This window comes from Pithys albifrons, chromosome 1 (genome assembly GCF_047495875.1).
Source record: "Pithys albifrons albifrons isolate INPA30051 chromosome 1, PitAlb_v1, whole genome shotgun sequence".
NCBI classification, from domain to species: domain Eukaryota; kingdom Metazoa; phylum Chordata; class Aves; order Passeriformes; family Thamnophilidae; genus Pithys; species Pithys albifrons.
In genome coordinates, this window is record NC_092458.1 from 116,375,301 (window position 1) to 116,393,333 (window position 18,033).

General features: G+C 49.3%; 1 protein-coding gene across 5 annotated transcripts in view; it reads right to left on the minus strand.

The window, feature by feature from the left end:
• TIAM1 (TIAM Rac1 associated GEF 1) overlaps nucleotides 1–18,033 on the minus strand; it is a 131,866-nt gene that overhangs the window by 52,952 nt on the left and 60,881 nt on the right. For all 5 annotated transcript variants that reach the window (XM_071564554.1, XM_071564534.1, XM_071564544.1 and 2 more), the window contains 4 exons: nucleotides 8,832–9,279; nucleotides 6,386–6,558; nucleotides 3,143–3,367; nucleotides 1,594–1,779 (listed from right to left, as the gene is read on the minus strand). In XM_071564554.1, coding sequence (XP_071420655.1) covers nucleotides 1,594–1,779; nucleotides 3,143–3,367; nucleotides 6,386–6,558; nucleotides 8,832–9,279 — 1,032 coding nt within the window. The remainder of the gene's footprint in view (nucleotides 1–1,593; nucleotides 1,780–3,142; nucleotides 3,368–6,385; nucleotides 6,559–8,831; nucleotides 9,280–18,033) is intronic.

The window sequence follows — 18,033 nt, forward strand, 5'->3', positions numbered from 1 at the left end:
CCAGCGGGAACACCCAAATCTGAGTGATGCCCCAAGCCACAGAGCTGAGAAACTGGTTGTTTGGGTGCAGCAGATCTGAAGCCCCAACCAAAGCTGGGAAGGACACAAGGCTGGCTGGTGTATCCAGGGAACTGTGTGAGGAATCATGGTTCTCCTTGGGAAAGGTGGAGTGGAGAGACCAAGGGAAAGGAGAACCTAAACACTGCACCAAGTGTCTCCATTTTCACAGCCTGGACTTCTGAGACGTTCCCCAAGCTGTACCTGGGACATCTGTGCAGGGACATCCTAGATAACTTAGCACATTATTCTTGGACTAACGTCCCGAGGAACACCCTCAGGAGAGTTAGGGATGCCACACCATCACCATGCAGCACCCACTCCAGTCATAAAATCACAGAATGGTTTGGGTTGGAAGGGACCTTAAAGCTTATCCAGTCCCACCCCTTGCCATGTGCAGGGACACCTTCCACTAGCCCAGGTTGCTCCAAGCTCCATCCAGCCTGGCCTTGGACACTTCCAGGGATGAGGTAGCCACAGTTTCTCTGGGCAAATTCCCTTCCTGAAGCTTCAATTAGGCCTCATAAGAGCAGGGGAATGTGGAGTTACATTTCCCCACGTTACTGAGGGCAAAGCAGGACACGGGAGTTTGCTGAGAGGAGAAGAAAGCACGTGTCTTTTCCAGCACAACATACTCAAAACATATTTTTTTTCCCTTGGCTCTCAAGAGACACCAGCATGAAGAGGCAGACTGTTTTTCAGGCTAACACTCAGTGCTTTGCTAGATGCAAAAAAAATAAGCATAAATGCTAATTACAGCCCGGCACTTAAAAAATATAATAAATCCACCAGCAATTAACAGGATGATGACGCTAATCTTTTCATACAGGAGAGAATAAAAACACCCCTGACTGAATTACAGCTCTGCATTCAATTGAAGGGTACAGCTGACAGCTACAAGACAACAGTGGAGCTCAGCTATTTCTGTGAACCTCCAGGAGCCCAAGCCGAAACTGCAAGAACTTGATTAAAATGCATTAAAAACACAGCACTTTGCAATACATTTCCTTGTACTTTTATGAGCTGGGTTGTTACAGTATTTAAGTTTAAACAACCATTTGAAACAGCATTTGCCACACTGTAGGCATGAGAGAACAACATTTCCCCTCTTTTGTGGAGCATCAGGTGTTCATCACCGGAGACCGGGTATTAGACTAATTGGTCAGTAGTTTCAGCCAGAAAGTGAGCCATGCCCAACAAGGTCTAAGCCAACACATGCTGAGGACCTAAGAATGGCTCCCATTGACCTCATGGGACTTTTGGATCAAGCCCAGGCACACAGACACTACAGACAAACGCGCTCCTGTAACAGGAAAATCTGTTCCTAGCACAGGTCTGGAAATTCAGACTCACATCCTTAGGAGAAACGTGGTTCTTCCACCTCCATAAGGCCACGGATTGTGAGCACCTCCTTCCTAATCTCCATGCAGGACACAGCCCTCTTTCAGGGAGCAGAACACCCTGCACACTGAGGTGAAGGCTCATCCCTCACTGCTGCACTGGCAAAGCTGAGCCCTGCCCTCTGTCCACACTTACCAGAGCATGGAAGGACGAGACTGAGAAGATGCCAAGGCGGCCCATGGCGACCTTGGTGGGTCTGCTGGCAAAAGCCAGGAGCCTTTTAGGGTTGGGGAGCTCCCCTCCCTGCAGACTCGCCAGGTAGCAGCGGTACCGGAACAGGTCCATCTGGAACTGCTCGAGGTTCTGCTCCCACACGAAGATCTGTGCATGGGGTAGATTGAGGAGCAAGGAGCAGGAGAATACAAGGGGAGAGAAGTGGTAAATGCCTAGAAAAAATTCTGCTCTTCCCAGTAACACACCTTTTTTCACCAGTGCTGATCTCACTCAAGATTCCTCATTTTTCCCACATCCCCTCACTCTCCCAATCCCTCCAAGGATACAAATCATAAAAGAGTTTTCATTAGACAGAAAACAACTTTTTCTGTGTTCATGGTAGGAAGTCTTCTCCTGGGACAACTGCTCCTTTGATACAATGCTAATTAATATGATTAAAATTTCATTTTTAATTTTCCTTGCATTCCAGGATTCTCTTGTCAGCAGTCCCTGAAGGGGCTTCTTTCATGCATCAAGAGCATCCGAGAAACAAGAAGACCAAACCCCATCAAACTCCACACACAGAACATCCCAAATCAGCAGCAGCAGCAGCAGCAGCGTTGCTGTGAGCACCAACAGAGTGCCAGGCACTGGGGATAATTACTCTGATCAGGGGAAGAGCACTGCAATCAGCCCGTGGAAGGATTTATCTAAATAATTCAAACAGCTGATAGGAAACAATTTCAAAGCATCCAGAAAAACTCAGTTACATAAAGAGAGAGGCTGCTCTGCCCTCTCACTGTGACTGACAGCCTTCGAATGGAGCTCAGAGATGAGCATCTCCTCCTTCTTTCCCCTTTTCTCAGGGGCTTCCAGGGGGTACAAAACCTCTTTAGCTCAGCCCTGGCCACTTCCCATGCTTTGCATTGCAGGAACATTTGGCAGCAGTGGAAAAACAGCTACAAATGAGTGAGGCAGCAGCCATATGTTAGTTTCCTAAAATAAGGGGCTGCTGCAGCAGTGGGAGAGACATCTGCTCGAGGCTCCCTGCTCCTGAAACCCAGCCACGCTGTCCACTTGAAGTCAGGCCCAAAGGGAAGCCAGGGATGCAGCCACAAGGTCAGGGCAGGCACTTGTGACAAGCAGAAACCAGGGATGGTTTCTTCACCCCATGTGCCAGCAGAACAACCAGCCTCTTGCACATTTTAAACAACAACAGCAGCATTTGTGAGCAGCTGTTCCCTAAGGAATTCTGCTGCCATGACCTTCACTCCCCACCCAAAGCCCTCACTCAGCCTCCTGCTATCCAAATCCCATGTGTGGAGGGCAGGAGAAGGCAGCCCATTCTGCACCTCAGGGCACACTGTTTGGAGAAATGATGCCACCACGGCAGCCAGCCCAGCCCTGCTGCCAACACACCCCACCTGCCCCGGGGAGCTCTGCCAGTGGGAGAGGACAGAGCTACCACTGATCCCAGAAAAGCCTTAGAACATTTGCTAGGGACTTATTCCACCCCAGCAAGAGGCATTACTTGATCTAGTATGGTCTTCTTCTTCTTGGAGTCTGTTACAGAGGACAGCTGCATTTCCCCCATTTTCTTCATCTTCTCGTCCATGTCGATCTTCTGCTCCAACTTTTTTATCTCAGTCTTGAGGAGCTTGACTGTGTCCTCCTTGTGGTGCTGCCTGGCCACGGCCGTGGCACACGCCGAGTGGATCGCCGTGATCCAGTTCTCCAGCTCCGTCTGGCTACAGGTCTGAGGAGACCAAAACAGGGGGAGAGGAAGTCAGGATCCTCTTTTAAACTGATTGCAGATTAACAACTGCAATTTCAAGGAGTTTCCTTTCCCTTTGATCTCAAGATTCAAAGCCTTAAATCCACTTATTGCTGTTGCAGTAATAACCCTCCATCCTTAAGCAGGCCATTTTTAACTTGGCACCAGGCACTCAGCACTTGGAATTACCCCCCTCTCTGTGCTGTGCAGCTTCATGGTGCTTCCCACCAAAGTCTCAGCAATCACCTTCCTCGTTCAATGCAATGCTGCCATCATTTGTAGCTCAGCATTTCATGATGTTTTCTAAACCACCCCCTCCTTAAGGCAGTGAATGCACCAGCCCCTGTGCTTTTCCAAGGAATGGGGAGTTTTGCTGGCATGCAATACTTAGTAATAAATCAATGGCATAAAACATGACCAGTAGCTTTATTATGGTGCAGAGACATACAAGCTTTTCACTTCTGAAGGTCTCAAAGCCCTCTGACACAACTCTGGTATTGTTAAAAGCTGGTTCATCCTAATCTTTACAGCTCTGGTACTGCCCCTTCCCAAACATCCATGTGACACTGCAGGAAAAGGGAACATTTCCCGTTCCTGCAAGTGTTCAAGGCCATGCTGGATGGGGTTTGGAGCAACCTGGGAGAGTGGAAGGTGTCCCTGCCCACGGCAGGGGGTGGAATTAGATGATCCCTAAGGTCGCTTCAAACCCAAACCACTCCATGAGATACCAGGCTGGGGCATGGGACACCAGTACATTTGCCTCAAAGAGGACTACTCTGACACAGAAAGAGTAATATTTCAAAGCATTGATTTTCCAAGACTTCCAAAATAAAAAGTCGATTTTTTTAGGCTTCTTACTAAATTCCATTCCTTTTTACAGTAGGTTGTAAAACAAACTTTACAGCCAGCTCAGGGTTGCAAAGGACTCTCTCTGAGTGTCAGCTTGTAGCAATAATCACACTGGTATTTGGCTCCTACCTGGAAAAGTATCAAGGTGCCAAACCACCTTGTTCTAATTAAATTTCCTGATGATACCTGATCTATTAATAGCACAGCATGACTTCTCCAGTTGCTGGCATAGATGAGGAAGGTCATCCTTGCTGCAATCACAACACCAAAGGACGTGGCTTACTGAAGCCAAGGAGAGATTCCCAGAGAAGCCTGACCCTGGAAGTCACAAATGCACAGGCTGGACTTCAGGCTAATGCTCCCAAAACTTGTGTGGTGCTGAAGCAAGAGAGGCACAATTGCCCCAGAATGACACCACCTTCCTGAACTCAAGTTAGAAGTCCTAAGAGCACACAGGGTCTACACAGGAATGACTGACCTCTTACTCCCAATCTCCTTGTCTTCAGTTGGCATTGTACACAGAATATGGCTTAAATTTGTCCACAAATACCATTAACAAGCCCTCATTCACAGACAGGGGCTTACAATGTCTATCCCCACTGCTCAAGACATGTTGAGCTCCCCTTGAAGAGGAACTTCTGCTGGAAATAGAGGAATTATTTGCAGAATGGGAGACAACTTTGCCCAGAGCCAGTTTGTGAAACATCATCCCCAGTGGAGAAGAGAGCAGCACTGGCCATACAATGAGATGGCTCTGTTAATTCCTAGCGAAATCCTAATAGCAAGAGGTCATATTTGTGTTAGCTTATCAAATTTCAAAATATTATCTGTACACCACCAGATTCAGTTTATTTTTGGTTTCATGGGGAGGTGGAGTGGAAAAAAGAATCTGGAGTGGATTTTGGGAGCTGAAGCCTCTTCTGGCAGATAAGCAGGCAAGGGGAATCACTGCCCTTCTCAATGGAAAGGGCCACAAACAAGCTGCAAACACCTGACACATAAGTACATGGTATCACAAGTCGCTCTGAGCTCCTGGAAAATTCATGTGACATCTGCAAGTACTGGATCTGTGTAGGCACAATCAGAAGTGACTGAGCAAGGCATGGTCGTGTAGGAGGAATGTGATGCCTCTAGGTGCAATGCAGTGGGAAGGCTTGTTACAAGATGTCCAATCTCTGTAGGCATCACAAACCAACTCTATTTTTCTCCCTATGTACACAGTCTCCACAGGACAGAAATAGTCTTCTGCAGGTCAAACTCACTACTACAGCTCTGTGCTGTGTGTGGATGGTGTGTGGGACATGGGCAGTGAAGTCCCACAGCTCTGAGGGCAGCAGGGCCAGCATATCCTGCTGCTCCCACTGCTGATGCTGATCCCCTTCCCTGCACCCCAAACCCACCCCTTCCTTCTCCTCTGCTTCACTGGCCATGCACAGCTTCTATGGCACAGGGACACATCATGAAACGTTTCTGCAAGGCAATATAAGTGATTGGTTTTCATTTAAAAAGGCTTCTTTTTGCCTACATGAAAATCTACCCATGGCATAACAACAGAAGGCTTTTAATGGATAAGGCCCTGAGTGCCACTAAAGGAATGTACTGAATGGGACCTTTTCAGTGCTTCACATCCACTGCCATTAATTTCATGAGAATGAAGGTTTTTCCTTATAAAACTGCATGGAAAAGGGGGACTGTATGGGCTTTAAGTTCCCTTGCAACCAAAACTATTCTGGTATTCAACTCCAAATCAGTCAATCATCACCTGGATGAAGCTCTCCAGGTGGCAAAATAAATGTCCCCTTCCCAGGAAGAAACCCTGTGACAGGGCAACACTACACTGGGAGCTGAGCAAAAATCCCACTGAGGTGGCAGCAAAGCTGCTCTGCAAAAGATGATGTTGTTATTCAGTGTGCAATCAGATACTGAGTCTCTTCAAGATGTAAGTCATCACCACTCCCTTTGGGTCAGAAGGGTTTTTTTCTTTTGCACCAGTTTGAGAACACAGCCCCTTTTTCATGTCAGCTGCAAGGACCTATGAGACAGTGCAGTTTTATTTTTTGCTCTGGAGTGCAGGGGAGTGATGACATGGAGACACATCCTCCCTCTGAGAAGCTTCTTCAGCAGAGGCAGAACCCCTCAAACTGGACTCACCTGGAAGAGAAAAGCATCCCCAAGGGAGTTGCTGAGACAGAAGACAAAGTCCTTCTTGGGGTGCTCAGGCACAGCCTGCACGATGCTGTTCTCCACCCAGACAGCGTGTTTGGGGATGCTGTTGTGGTCAATGCCAGACCTGCCATCAGTCTCATAGAAGAACAACGTGCACCCTGCAAGAGACCATCATGTGTTAGCAGCAAGTAAGACACTGAAATGCCACCCTGCATTCATCAGAGACTCAGGACTGTAAATAAACTGTCACAGGGAGGATTTGCCAGGGCCTGTGCAGGTTTTCAGCATCACAGTGGAGGGCACCAGTTTTCAGCCCAACAGGGCAGGGGTTTCTATGACAAGAGGACACACCATGAGCTGTAGGATACACCAGCAGGTCATTTTTGTTCTTCCTGGGATTGCCAAAACAGAGCTGTGAAAGTCATGGGCAGTAAAATGTAGCCCTAGATGAGAAACTTCATAATAAGTCCCAAATTGGGGGTCATCCACTGCTACTCTGTGTGTCCCCTGAGGGTGACAGCCAGCTGTGAGCCAGCCCTGGGAGCAGACAGGCCCCCAGGCATGGCCCAGCCTCAGCCTCTGCAGCTGCAGCTACAGTCCCTGCAAGGTAAAGATCAAGTGATTTAATTACTGGATGCAGACAGTAACTGGAATTAAAACGAGCTGGAATGAGCTGTGCTCGCTGAAAGACTGGCAGACAAAAACTCAAAGGAAAACATGTTAGCTGGGGACAGCAACCAGCCTGCTTGGTGTTACAAAATAATCTCTACAATCCTCTGGGGGAAAGAAACAAACGTATAGCAAGTCTAAAATTTGGGAGATTCAAAAAAAAAAAAGTAAAAGAGGTTTCCTCTCCATCCCTCCCACATTATCTCCAGCTGTTTTTAAGCTGGGATGCACTTTCTGTGCCGCTGGAACAAGCCCTCTCAGTGCAAAGTGATGGACTGGTACCCACCCTCCCAGAAAACTATTGCAGCCAGACAATGGCAGCTGTTCACTTCAAAGCCTGGGTTAAACACTGACAGCATTATGGCACAGCAATGCAAGGGCTAACACTCCACTTGAGTCAAAGCACTTCCAAACAACATCTCCTTCCTGCTCATCCTTCCCCCTTTTCCTCCCAGATGGCCCTTTGTTTGCCTGCTCCTCACAGCAAGACTTTCCTGCCACAGGCCCCCTCCCAGGGGATTAGGTCTGTCCCTGCCCCTCACCTCCCTCTCTCCTCTCCCACTCCCCATCCCTCTAACCACCTCAAGGAAGAGCTGGCTCCTATCTTTGCTGTTGCTTTTAAAATTGCACTGCAAATTAAAAATAAACAAGTGCTCCAAGTGTGAGGAGAACAGGTTTTAACCATGCTGAGCTTCCTGGGTGATCCCACCTCCAGCAGGAGACATGGCTCTGCTCTCCCTGGCTCCAGCTGTGATGAAGGAGAGCGAGGCCAGTCCCCAAACTGTTTTCCTGCTGGTGAACCACATGAAGATTAATTAGAGGTCACACCAGGAGGTCAGCTCCTGAGCTTCACTGCTCCCTTAACATCTCTGAGCACTTACAAGCACGTGCCTTGCAGGAACTACAAAAATTCCAGGATTAAAAGGTGTGTGTCCTGGGCAGCCATGGAGGGAGCAGAGCCCTCAGGTGCTCAGGGCTGCCCACCCCAGGGTGGGTGACACAGCCACAGCCAACGTCTCCCAAGCCAACTCCAGCCTCAGTGACCAAACCATGGCTTCCTGTCCATGCTGTGAACCCACTGGGTGTTCACATCCTGAAGCACCTCTCGGGGAAGGAGAGACCCAGGGCACTAAACTTGAGGTATAAGAGGAACCCCCACCATGGCAGAGCCCCATTTGAGCATCATCAAACTGCCACCATCACACATCCATGGCTGCACACAGGTGTTTAGTCTGCCAGCAAGCCTTGGACACACCTCCTAAAGGAAACACCCCGGGAAGCCACCCCAGGTGGTACCAGCAGGGTATGAACCTCATTCCTGTGCAGCACAGCCACGTGCCTCCCACTGCACACAGGCCACAACCAGCAAATGCAAACCCTCCTCTGCCAAACAGCAGGTAAGGTGTGAGCTGCACTGAACCTCACAGCAGCTTTTATAGAATCATAGAATCAGTTGGGTTGGAAGAGACCTCTGAGATCATCAAGTCCAACCCTTAATCCAACCCCACTTTGATTACCAGATCAAGGCACTCAGTGCCACGTACAGTCTCACTTTAAAAACCTCCAGGGTCAGAGAATCCACCACCTCTCTGGGCAGGTCATTCCAATGCCTGACCACTCTCTCTGTAAAAAACTTCTTCCTGATATCCAACCTAAACCTCCCCTGGCAGAAATTAAGCCCTGCCCTCTTGTCCTGCTGTTGGTTGCCTGAGAGAAAAGGCTTCACCAGCACCACAGGACACCGCTGGCCAAACCCTTATACCTTTCAGGGAAACCCAGTAGTGCTTCCACTTTCTGCGCGTGGCCGACTCTACTTTCTTGTTCTTCTTGTGCACCAGGAAGTTTTTCACAGCCAGGGCGCCCGCCTTGCGCACGGTGCCCTGGGCAGCCGTCAGCAGGATGTCCGACTGCCCCGGGGAGCTGAGGGTGCCGGAGCTCTGCTCGTCGCTGAGCGCCGATCCAGCCTCCTCCAGCTCCGCACTGGTCGTGGTGCTCATCTCCAGCTCCCGGCGGAAGTTCTCGTACACGCCCTGGCGCAGCCCATCGCCCGCCGAGCTGCTGCCGCTGTCGCTGCCGATGAAGGCCCGACTGGCAGGGGGGGAGTAGCTGGACGTGGTGGCGTTGGAGCGCCGAGACAGCAGGTCCGTGTCGGTGGCTGCTCCCTCGATGCCGCTGTCGGTGAACTCACTGCCCTCGCCGGCGTTGACGTCCTGGTTGGGATAGAGACACGAGGAGGGAGGTGAGACACCCACCAAACCCCAAATGCACAGGTGTAGGGGTGACAGTGTGTTTGTGGATTCCTTAATGTCTGAAGTGATTGAAGAAGAGATTGATATGAAGCAGTTCAGTGTATCCTTGAAGGAAAGCAGTTTGGAGTGCACCCTTAAGGAGCAGAAAGCCATCTGTAGAATGTGGGATACCTTGGAACCAGCAGAATGTTTATAGAATCATAAAATCAGTTGGGTTGGAAGAGACCTCCGAGATCATCAAGTCCAACCCTTAATCCAACCGCACTTTGATTACCAGATCACGGCACTCAAGTACCACATCCAGTCTCATCATAAAAACCGCCAGGGATGGGGAATCCACCCCCTCTCTGGGCAGCCCATTCCAATCCTTGATTACTCTCTCCGTAAAGAATTTCTTTCTGATATCCAACCTAATTGGTTGTATGCTCAGCTGAACTGACTAACCAACAGTGTGATGGCATGTTATATACGAGAGTAGATAAAAGGGGAAGCTGTGACTAAAAATAAAGTTAAGTTGTAAGCCTTCTGATCAAGCCTTCTGATGCCTGCTGTGCCTGATCTCTTCTGGCCATCATTTAACAGCCCCTTCACCCCTACAAATGACCCCAACACAGTGCTTCATATCCTCCTTCTGTCTGGCACCAGGAACCCCTCATCTCCTCTCCCTTCTGGAGAGAAACAACTGGAAGGAAAGGTGGGGTCGGCAGAGCTTCATTTAGGACAGACCAGTCCCACACACACAACTCCAGGTGGTGCCCCTCCAGCCTTAGCAATTTGGAACATAAGATGCAGCATCATCTGTTTACATCAAGCCAAGTTAACAGTGCTAAAGGTTTTGCAAAAGGAGAACATATGGTAGCAAAAATTGGCAGTGTTGAGAAAAGCAGCGCCCAAACCTACGCGTTTTGAAAAGAAAACATTGATATTGTGCGCCCACACCTACAGCTGAAGACACGTTTTAGACATCCCAAGACTGCCCTTTGCAAATTATGTAACTAAAGGGGTAGTTATTTGTTGTTATCCTGACAGGTTAATGTATTTAAGAGATTATTTCTGGTTTGCAACACTTCTGCATCACAAACCCTAAGGATGGGCCATGGGATATTCCCTGCCAAGCCCCATGGTGACAGACCTGAGCCTTTCTTGTCCCCAGGAACTTGCAGCTTAAGGATCAGAAGAGACAAGAGTATGGTCAGTTTGAGCAAGACAGGAAAAAGCAGAACTGCACTGGGGTTTTGAAGGTTCAGTGACTCAGCCTGACCCCTGCTACAGGGCGAGTGCCCCAAGAGGGATCACCACCACCATCTCGGTATCCACAGGCATCTGTGGCAGACTTTGAAGCAGGACAAATAAAGGCCAAGCCCTATAAGTGGAAAGAAACATATCAGGTACTCAGGAGAAGACAGAACCAGGGAAGAAGATGCAAAGCTGTAAGAAACATGGCAAAAACAACAGGGATTTCAGCCTCTATCTCTCCTGCAAGAGCAGTTGGTGCTCGATTTACAAGTTTAAAAAAAAAAAAAGATGAGTCTCTGAGAAGAGGTAGCAGAATAGAGTATTTATTTTCAGAGAAAACAAGCTTCCACATGTTGATTCAAGCACCAGTTTTCTACATATCCTAAAGCAGCTCTGTGGAAACAAACCCTCCATCAGCTCTCTTTGAAACCATCCTCCTGTGGAGCAAGAGTTGGATGAGGAAACCTTAGGAGGAGGGATTGACTAACTTTTAAGGCATTAATTTGCAATGGATGAGCCTGTTCTTTATAAGAACCATGTCCCAAGGGAGACTTGGAGTCCAGCTGGAAGAAAAAAGCACCTCCTTCCCCACTAAATGAGCACAACTATCCAAGTCCAAGCAACCTGGTCTAGTGGAAGGTGTCCCTGCCCATGGCAAGGGGGATGGAATGAGATGAGCTTTAAGGCCCCTTCCACCCCAAACCATTCTGTGATTCTATGCTATACAGAAAGTATAGAGTTAATTCTACAATCTCAGCTGATGTAACATTTAGGAAGCACATCTCATGCTTTAATTAAAATTAGTCGATTTAAGAAAACAAGGAGCTACTAAAACAGACCACGGAGCTGAGGGAGATAGGATTTGTGATCTTGTCAGCTAGTGTATGCATGAAACTTCCTTAGTGCTGTTTATCTGACAGTATTTTTCCAAAAACTGATGTTCCCCCAGAGCTGCTCAGGCCCAGTGATGCAGTGCAGGCTCCCCACGTGCCACAGCCTTCTCACATAACCTTGGTGAGACATCACGTTAGTTGCCTCAGTTTCCATGTCCATAAAGGAGGACTACACTCTGCAACTAATACATGGCCACAACAGTTCACTACTTATATAAAAAACTCAAGGATGGAACACCCAGAGTGAATGTAATCTTCGCTCATGAGCTTAAATTGTAGCACATTTTGCAAACGTCTTGATAATCTTTACCACAACACAGGGATAGGCTGGATGGGTCAAAAGATCCTTTCATTGTAACCCTGCAGCCCCGTTCCTGATCTCCCTCCCTCTTCCACTCCTGAATACCCTGTATCAAAGACTTCTGGCCAAGCTATTCAAGGCTTTTGGTAGGAGGAGGGTCTGAGCACACAAAGGTCAGAACAGTTTAAAACCCACAGTTTTGAGCCCATATTGTTTGGGCTTGTGAGTTATGAAATGCAGCATTGAGGGAGCTCAGTGCCTTCAGAAGCAGAGGCACCAGGTCAGTGCTGGGGTTAGGAGGGTTAAGAGTGTTCATGGCACAGGTCTCTGCCTTCCCAGTCCCTGCTGCAATCTCAACTTTTTCTCATCAGAGGGTATGAAAAGCTCTCAGGAAACCATCGGCATCTGCCCTGGCCTCGCAGGGCTACACCAAGCACTGGGAGCTCAGCACAAAGTACGGAGGTCTGGTGGTGTCTTCCACAGGAACCTGATGGGGCCAAGGGGATAACAGGGCCAAGCCAAGAACAGACCTTGGCAGGGTTTGATGAGCACATGGCTGTGGGCACAGAACCTCTCCTGCTCACTTCCAAAGCAGGATGCTGAAAGTTAAAGGCTCCCAGCTCCTACCATTGGCAGGATGGCTCTCTACCGGTGGGAGCACTTGGGAATCACAGAATCATTCCACAGAATCATTTCAGGTTGGGAAAGACCTCTGAGATCACGAAGTTCAACCTGTGCCCAAAGCCCACCTTGTCACCCAGCCCAGGGCACTGAGTGCCACATCCAATCCTTCTTTGGACACCTCCAGGGATGGGGATCCACCACCTCCCTGGGTGGCCCCTTCCAATGCCTGACCACCCTTTCCATGCAGAAATTCCTGCTGCTGTCCAACCTGCCCCTGCCCTGGCACAGCCTGAGGCCATGCCCTCTCCTCCTGTCCCCGTTCCCTGGAGCAGAGCCTGACACACACACACACCCCGGCTCCCCACTCCTGGCAGGGATTGCAGAGCCTGAAGGTCACCCCTGAGCCTCCTTTTCTCCAGGCTGAGCCCCCCCAGCTCCCTCAGCTTCTCCAGCCCCTTCCCAGCTCTGTTCCCTGCCCTGCACACACTCCAACCCCTCCAATGTCCTTCTTTCCCTGAAGGGCCCAGAACTGGACATACCACTGGAGGAGCCTCAGCAGTGCCCAGCACAGGGTGGGCACACAAGCTCTGATGTCCAAGTACCTGCTGACACAGCCATCACAGGCCACTGCCTGGAAGCAAAGCCAACACAGTGTGACCTTGATGAGAGCTATTTAAAAACTACTCACGTTTTCTGCTCAGGTTCTCAAAGAGCCCCGTGGGCAACAGCAACACCTCTCTGCTCCAAGGAAGGCTTACTCCAGGTCCAGGGCAGGATGCACCACAAAGGCTTGCTAACCCAGCAGGCATTTCACTGCTCTGCAGGAGGAGCTCCCAAGCAAAAGGTGCTGAGGGTGAACCACAGCCACGGCTCAGCCTTCACCACTCACCCCTCTGACCCCTGCCTAGCATCCCTGCGGCTTCTCCAGCACGATGGCACGTGCCAGGCACATCACAGGGGCTGGGAGACAGCTGAAGAGAGCAGAATGCACACTGCTGACACCCATGTCTTGGGGCATTGTACCCACATTGTAACAACACTGTCACTGCTGCCATCAAGGAGCTCTGCTTCCCTTCACCCAGCAAGGACACTGCCCCTCGGCATTTTGCACCTTGATAGAGATCTTGTTTTGTACTGTCAGGCTGGCAAGCAGCTGTCTCCACACAGAGGAATATTTTTTCCCAGAGAGACCATCTCAAGAACCAAATGCAAGGCTGGAACTAAAGCCTGTGCTGCCCCACTTGCCCTTCCCACTGGTGTTTCCCCAGCATCGGCCCCAGAAGGACAAGAGGGCAGAGCAAGGGGGAGGTGGAGATCATTCCATCGGTCACACCAAGCAGAAAGCATGCAGCAAAGAAAAGAAAGCACATTTCCTCCAAGACACAGAGATGGGGGAAGCCGTGGGAACAGCAGGTCTTGGCATTTTGCAGACACAGCAGGTCTCAGTCCGTGGGGACAACAGGCGGGATAAACAGGGGCTTTGTTGCTCCGACTGAAGATTGCTCTGTGCAGAGCAGGGAGAGAGGCACATCCAGACCACTGGCTGGAGGAGGGAACTAATCAGGCTCTAGGACTGTGCTGTGCTGGGGAGATGTGGAACCACAGCTCCCACCAGGATCTGGGATGCCCCTGCTGCTGAAGGAGATGGAGCAGCACCACTCTGTGCACAGGCAGTGCTGCCATACAGGCTGCAGGTGCCCAGGGTTGATGAAAGAGGGCTCAGAGCACGCAGGGATAAAGGGAAAGGTGGAATGCCCCACGCCAAAGAGAAGCCAGAGCTGAATGGTGCCATTGTTACCAACAAGGACACAGCAATCAGGCCACGTGCCAGGGCAGCCACCACAGCCCTGGGAGCATCAGAGTGAAATGAACTGGAACGAGTTATCACTGCCCCATCAAATGCAGAGAACAACTTAACTGATGAACCAATTGGGTAAAATGCTAGTGTGGAAGAATTAGCAACCCACTTAAACATAGGTGTTTTCTTCACATAAACACTGGGTTTCAGGCAAAACAAGCCAGTGGGGAATGAAGCTGTAATGCAGGCTACATTAGTCTAATGTAATTGGTGCTGCAGCTTTTGCATACTCACGTGATAGTCTGTACAGAATCACAGAATATGCTGAGCTGGAAGGGACCAATCAGGATCAAGTTCAACTGCTACACAACATTTGTTAAATATTTTTTGCTACATTTAGAAGATAAACAGGAAAAAAAAACCATTGCCTTTAGAAAAAACTTTTACCTTCAGCCAGGAAAAATCAGAAAAGTTTTAGGGCATGTTCCAAGTCCCTTTGTCCCCTTGTTAGACATATTTGGTGCTGGCCTCTGCTACCAAGAGACCACTGGATGGGAGAAGCCTTGCCCAACTCTCCAGCTCATGACTGGATGCATTCAGAGCACTTGCAACACCAGTGCACTTCCCAAAGTTCCCAGCACCAGCCCAGCTACAGACAGCACTGCAATGTTTTGGTGAATCACTTTCTCCTGCCCGACTGACAGCAGTGATTCACGGGCACTTGGGGGCTGATTGAGCAGGGAAAATCTTACTTCCCTAATATAAACAGTTCCTTATGTGGTTGATACTCCTTTCCAAATGAAGCATTAAAGTACGACTGAGTGGGGTTTTTCCTTGGAAGGGGCTCCTTCCAAGAGAATCCACATCCTTTGTTCCCTGTCCTGTTTAGCAACAGAGCAATCAGGTGCTGACACTCAGCAAGAGCCTGAGATTGCACACAACCTGTCAGGCTGCTCCTTAGGCAAGAAGCACAGGATCCATTTCAAATGGGGAGCAGCCTGATGGTTTGCATGCTTTTATGTAACTGGCTCCCTTTGAAGCTCCTATGTACAAAAAGATTGGCCTGATAAGCGTTTTTCCTTTCTTTATAGGACTGACTCCACCAGCATTTGCTGGTCAAGGAACAGCTTGCTGAAAATCCAAATGAAATCCTTTCTCCACAGTCACATGAACACCTGATAACGCATGAGAAGATTGATCTGCTTTGAAAAGAGCCAAAACATATCAAGAAGCAAAACTAAATCATACATTGCAATTGAAACCTGAGTGGGAGAAATGGGTTGAATTGAAACTTGAGTGGGTTTTAAAGCTGCAGTGGAGAAACACAAAAGCAGCTCCACTGCTCACCTTGTCCATGAGGAATCAGTTCTGGAGACTGTTACACATGTACAAAGTCATGTCCAGAGGGATTACAATAAAAGTCAGAGGGATTACAAAAATGACAAAGAGCAAAACTCCTCAGTCAGATGCTGGGTATGGAGGAAAAGGAAGATTTTAGGTTACCTGCAGGTCTGTGCTCATGAGCAGGAGCCGGGATGCCCCAGGCTGACAGCAGGCTCTGGAGAACTGCCCTGGCAGCCCAGCCAGCTTCAGTTTGCTGTTGTACTGGTCAGGTCTTGTTTGCACCTCCCAGGAAAGCTCCCGAGTGAGTGAGGCACAGTTACAAACAAACTCCAGTTTGTACGCGGACACCAGGGTGAGATGCTGGGTTTGTTTGGGAACTCAAAGAGATGGGATACTGATCTGCACAAGCAGCTTTGGTTCCTACCTCTGTGCACCCCTTTCACTGGTGCAACAGCTCTTCAGTTGTCTGAAAGAATCAAAATAAACAAAACAAACCCAAACAACCAAGCCAACTCTTGTATATGTCCTTAAAGGGGCTCAGGGTGGTTTAATAAGCAAAGGAGTTCAGGTCATGGTTCTCTGAAATCTAATTTGCTCCCTACAAAAAGGTCCTAGCCCAGACCTCTGGATAGTTCTCTTAGCAGTAACTTCAGACTTATTACAAAAGGGTGAATCACAGTCACCAGTTTCTGGGCAGTAATCACTGGGGAAGTCTTAAGGCATGGATTTCAAGGGATTTGGTTCCAGGATTCCTTTGTCAACTTGTCTTGGGGAGTGCTGTGCAGTGTAATTTGGCATCTTGGAAGGACAGAGCAGGTGCCAGGCACCCAGGAGACACTCAGAGAAAGGAAGGAGAGGTGCATCCACTTTGCTCCCGTGGGACAGGCAGGCAGCAAACACCACTGCACCAAGGATCTGCCAACTCCCATCCTGTGCAGGCTGTCACCTGGTGCTGCCCTTGGCTCCTTCTCTCCATGTGACATTGTCACCCCAGCCTGGTGCCTCCAGCACAGGCCTTGGGAGCATTTTTGACCCACTGACTCCCCAGATATTTTGCAGCTGAGATGTGGGCCCTCCCAGAGCGACCATCTCTGTAGCCCACCACGCTTCTTCAAGGAACCTGCTTTTCTTACCTGACTTAGGTGCCCTAAAGGCAAATTATGGAGCCACAGGGACTGCTGCAGCAGTCAGCAAAGTGCAGCCCTCGAGGTGCGAGACAAAGTGATGAAAATGAAACTGTCCCCACAAAGCCTGTGAGAGCTTCACCCTTCCCTCCCAGGTGGAGCGCTCTTCACTGGCTCAGCTGGGACACCAGGGTGTGTGATCTGTCCATGCTCAAACCCCAAGAGCTGACATACTGGGCTGGGGAAGGGGGAGGATGCTTGAGTTTGGGTTTTAATAACATGAGAGAAATCCCAGCCTGCATGAGAACCCCAAAAGCCCCTTAACAGCACAGAGCATGACCATGGGATGTGAACACCCCAGCTCCTCTCTGGCTTTCGCACTGACTTCCCAGCGGTGCTAAAGGAGGTAATTCCATGAAGGAGAACCAAGCCCTAACAGGCTTAGGGTATTTTTGTTCACTGAGGCCAAGGAGAGGCAAATCTTCCTGGGAAGTGCAACAGAGGGGGCAGGAATGGGAAGGAGGCTAAAAGAGCAGCAGGTTGAAATCAAAACGTTCCATCTGGGAGGAGTTCCCCTGAACAACCAGCCCATCTAAGGGAGCAGGGAAATGCTCCCTTAATCATCTGGGATGATAACTAGTCACAGGATCACATGCTGAAGCTCTCTGGAAAGAAACATTTCAGGGGAGCACTTCACTGCAAAGGACCATTCCTGCAAATTGCATCTATCTAAGCACAGCCCAGCAAACAAACAGCTGGGACAACCTGCCTGGGATTTCTGAGTACAAAATACCTGAAACTGGAAACATGCAGTGTGTGTAACTTTACTAAGAATACAATTATTGCCAATGGCACAAGCGCTTCAGATGTATGAATGACAAAGTACTGCTGTTAAAAAAAATCCCATCTGAATAGAGCAAGATCAAATATCAGGAGTGGTGATTTGCTTTCCCTTGGCTTCCAACCAAGAGCAAAGGAAGAAAAACAAATTAAGCTTTGCGATAAGAGTACCAAAACATTTACCAGTGAAGACCAAAACACTGATTTTCACGTGCTCCTTTCCCTGCCATTATTAGGGCAGAGTTGTGTGCTCTGGAGGGAGGCATTGCTATTTGCTTTAAAATACCTCAAAGAGGAAATACCTGAGCTAATCTCCCCGTGGGAAGGGCAGCCCGGTGACAAAGCAGGGGAGACCTCTGAGTCTGGGTCTATCCCAGCCCTCCTCAGGCTCCCCCTGAATCCACTTCCAGGCAGCCAGGCCATAAACAGCTCATTTGGTCCAGACTTTCGATGGCTCTGCTCATTCAGAGCCACCGAGATTGGCCACACCTGCACCCAGATGTGGATTCACAGCAGTTTAACTGGTGCAAGAGCCCTGTGGCCACGGCTGGAGGC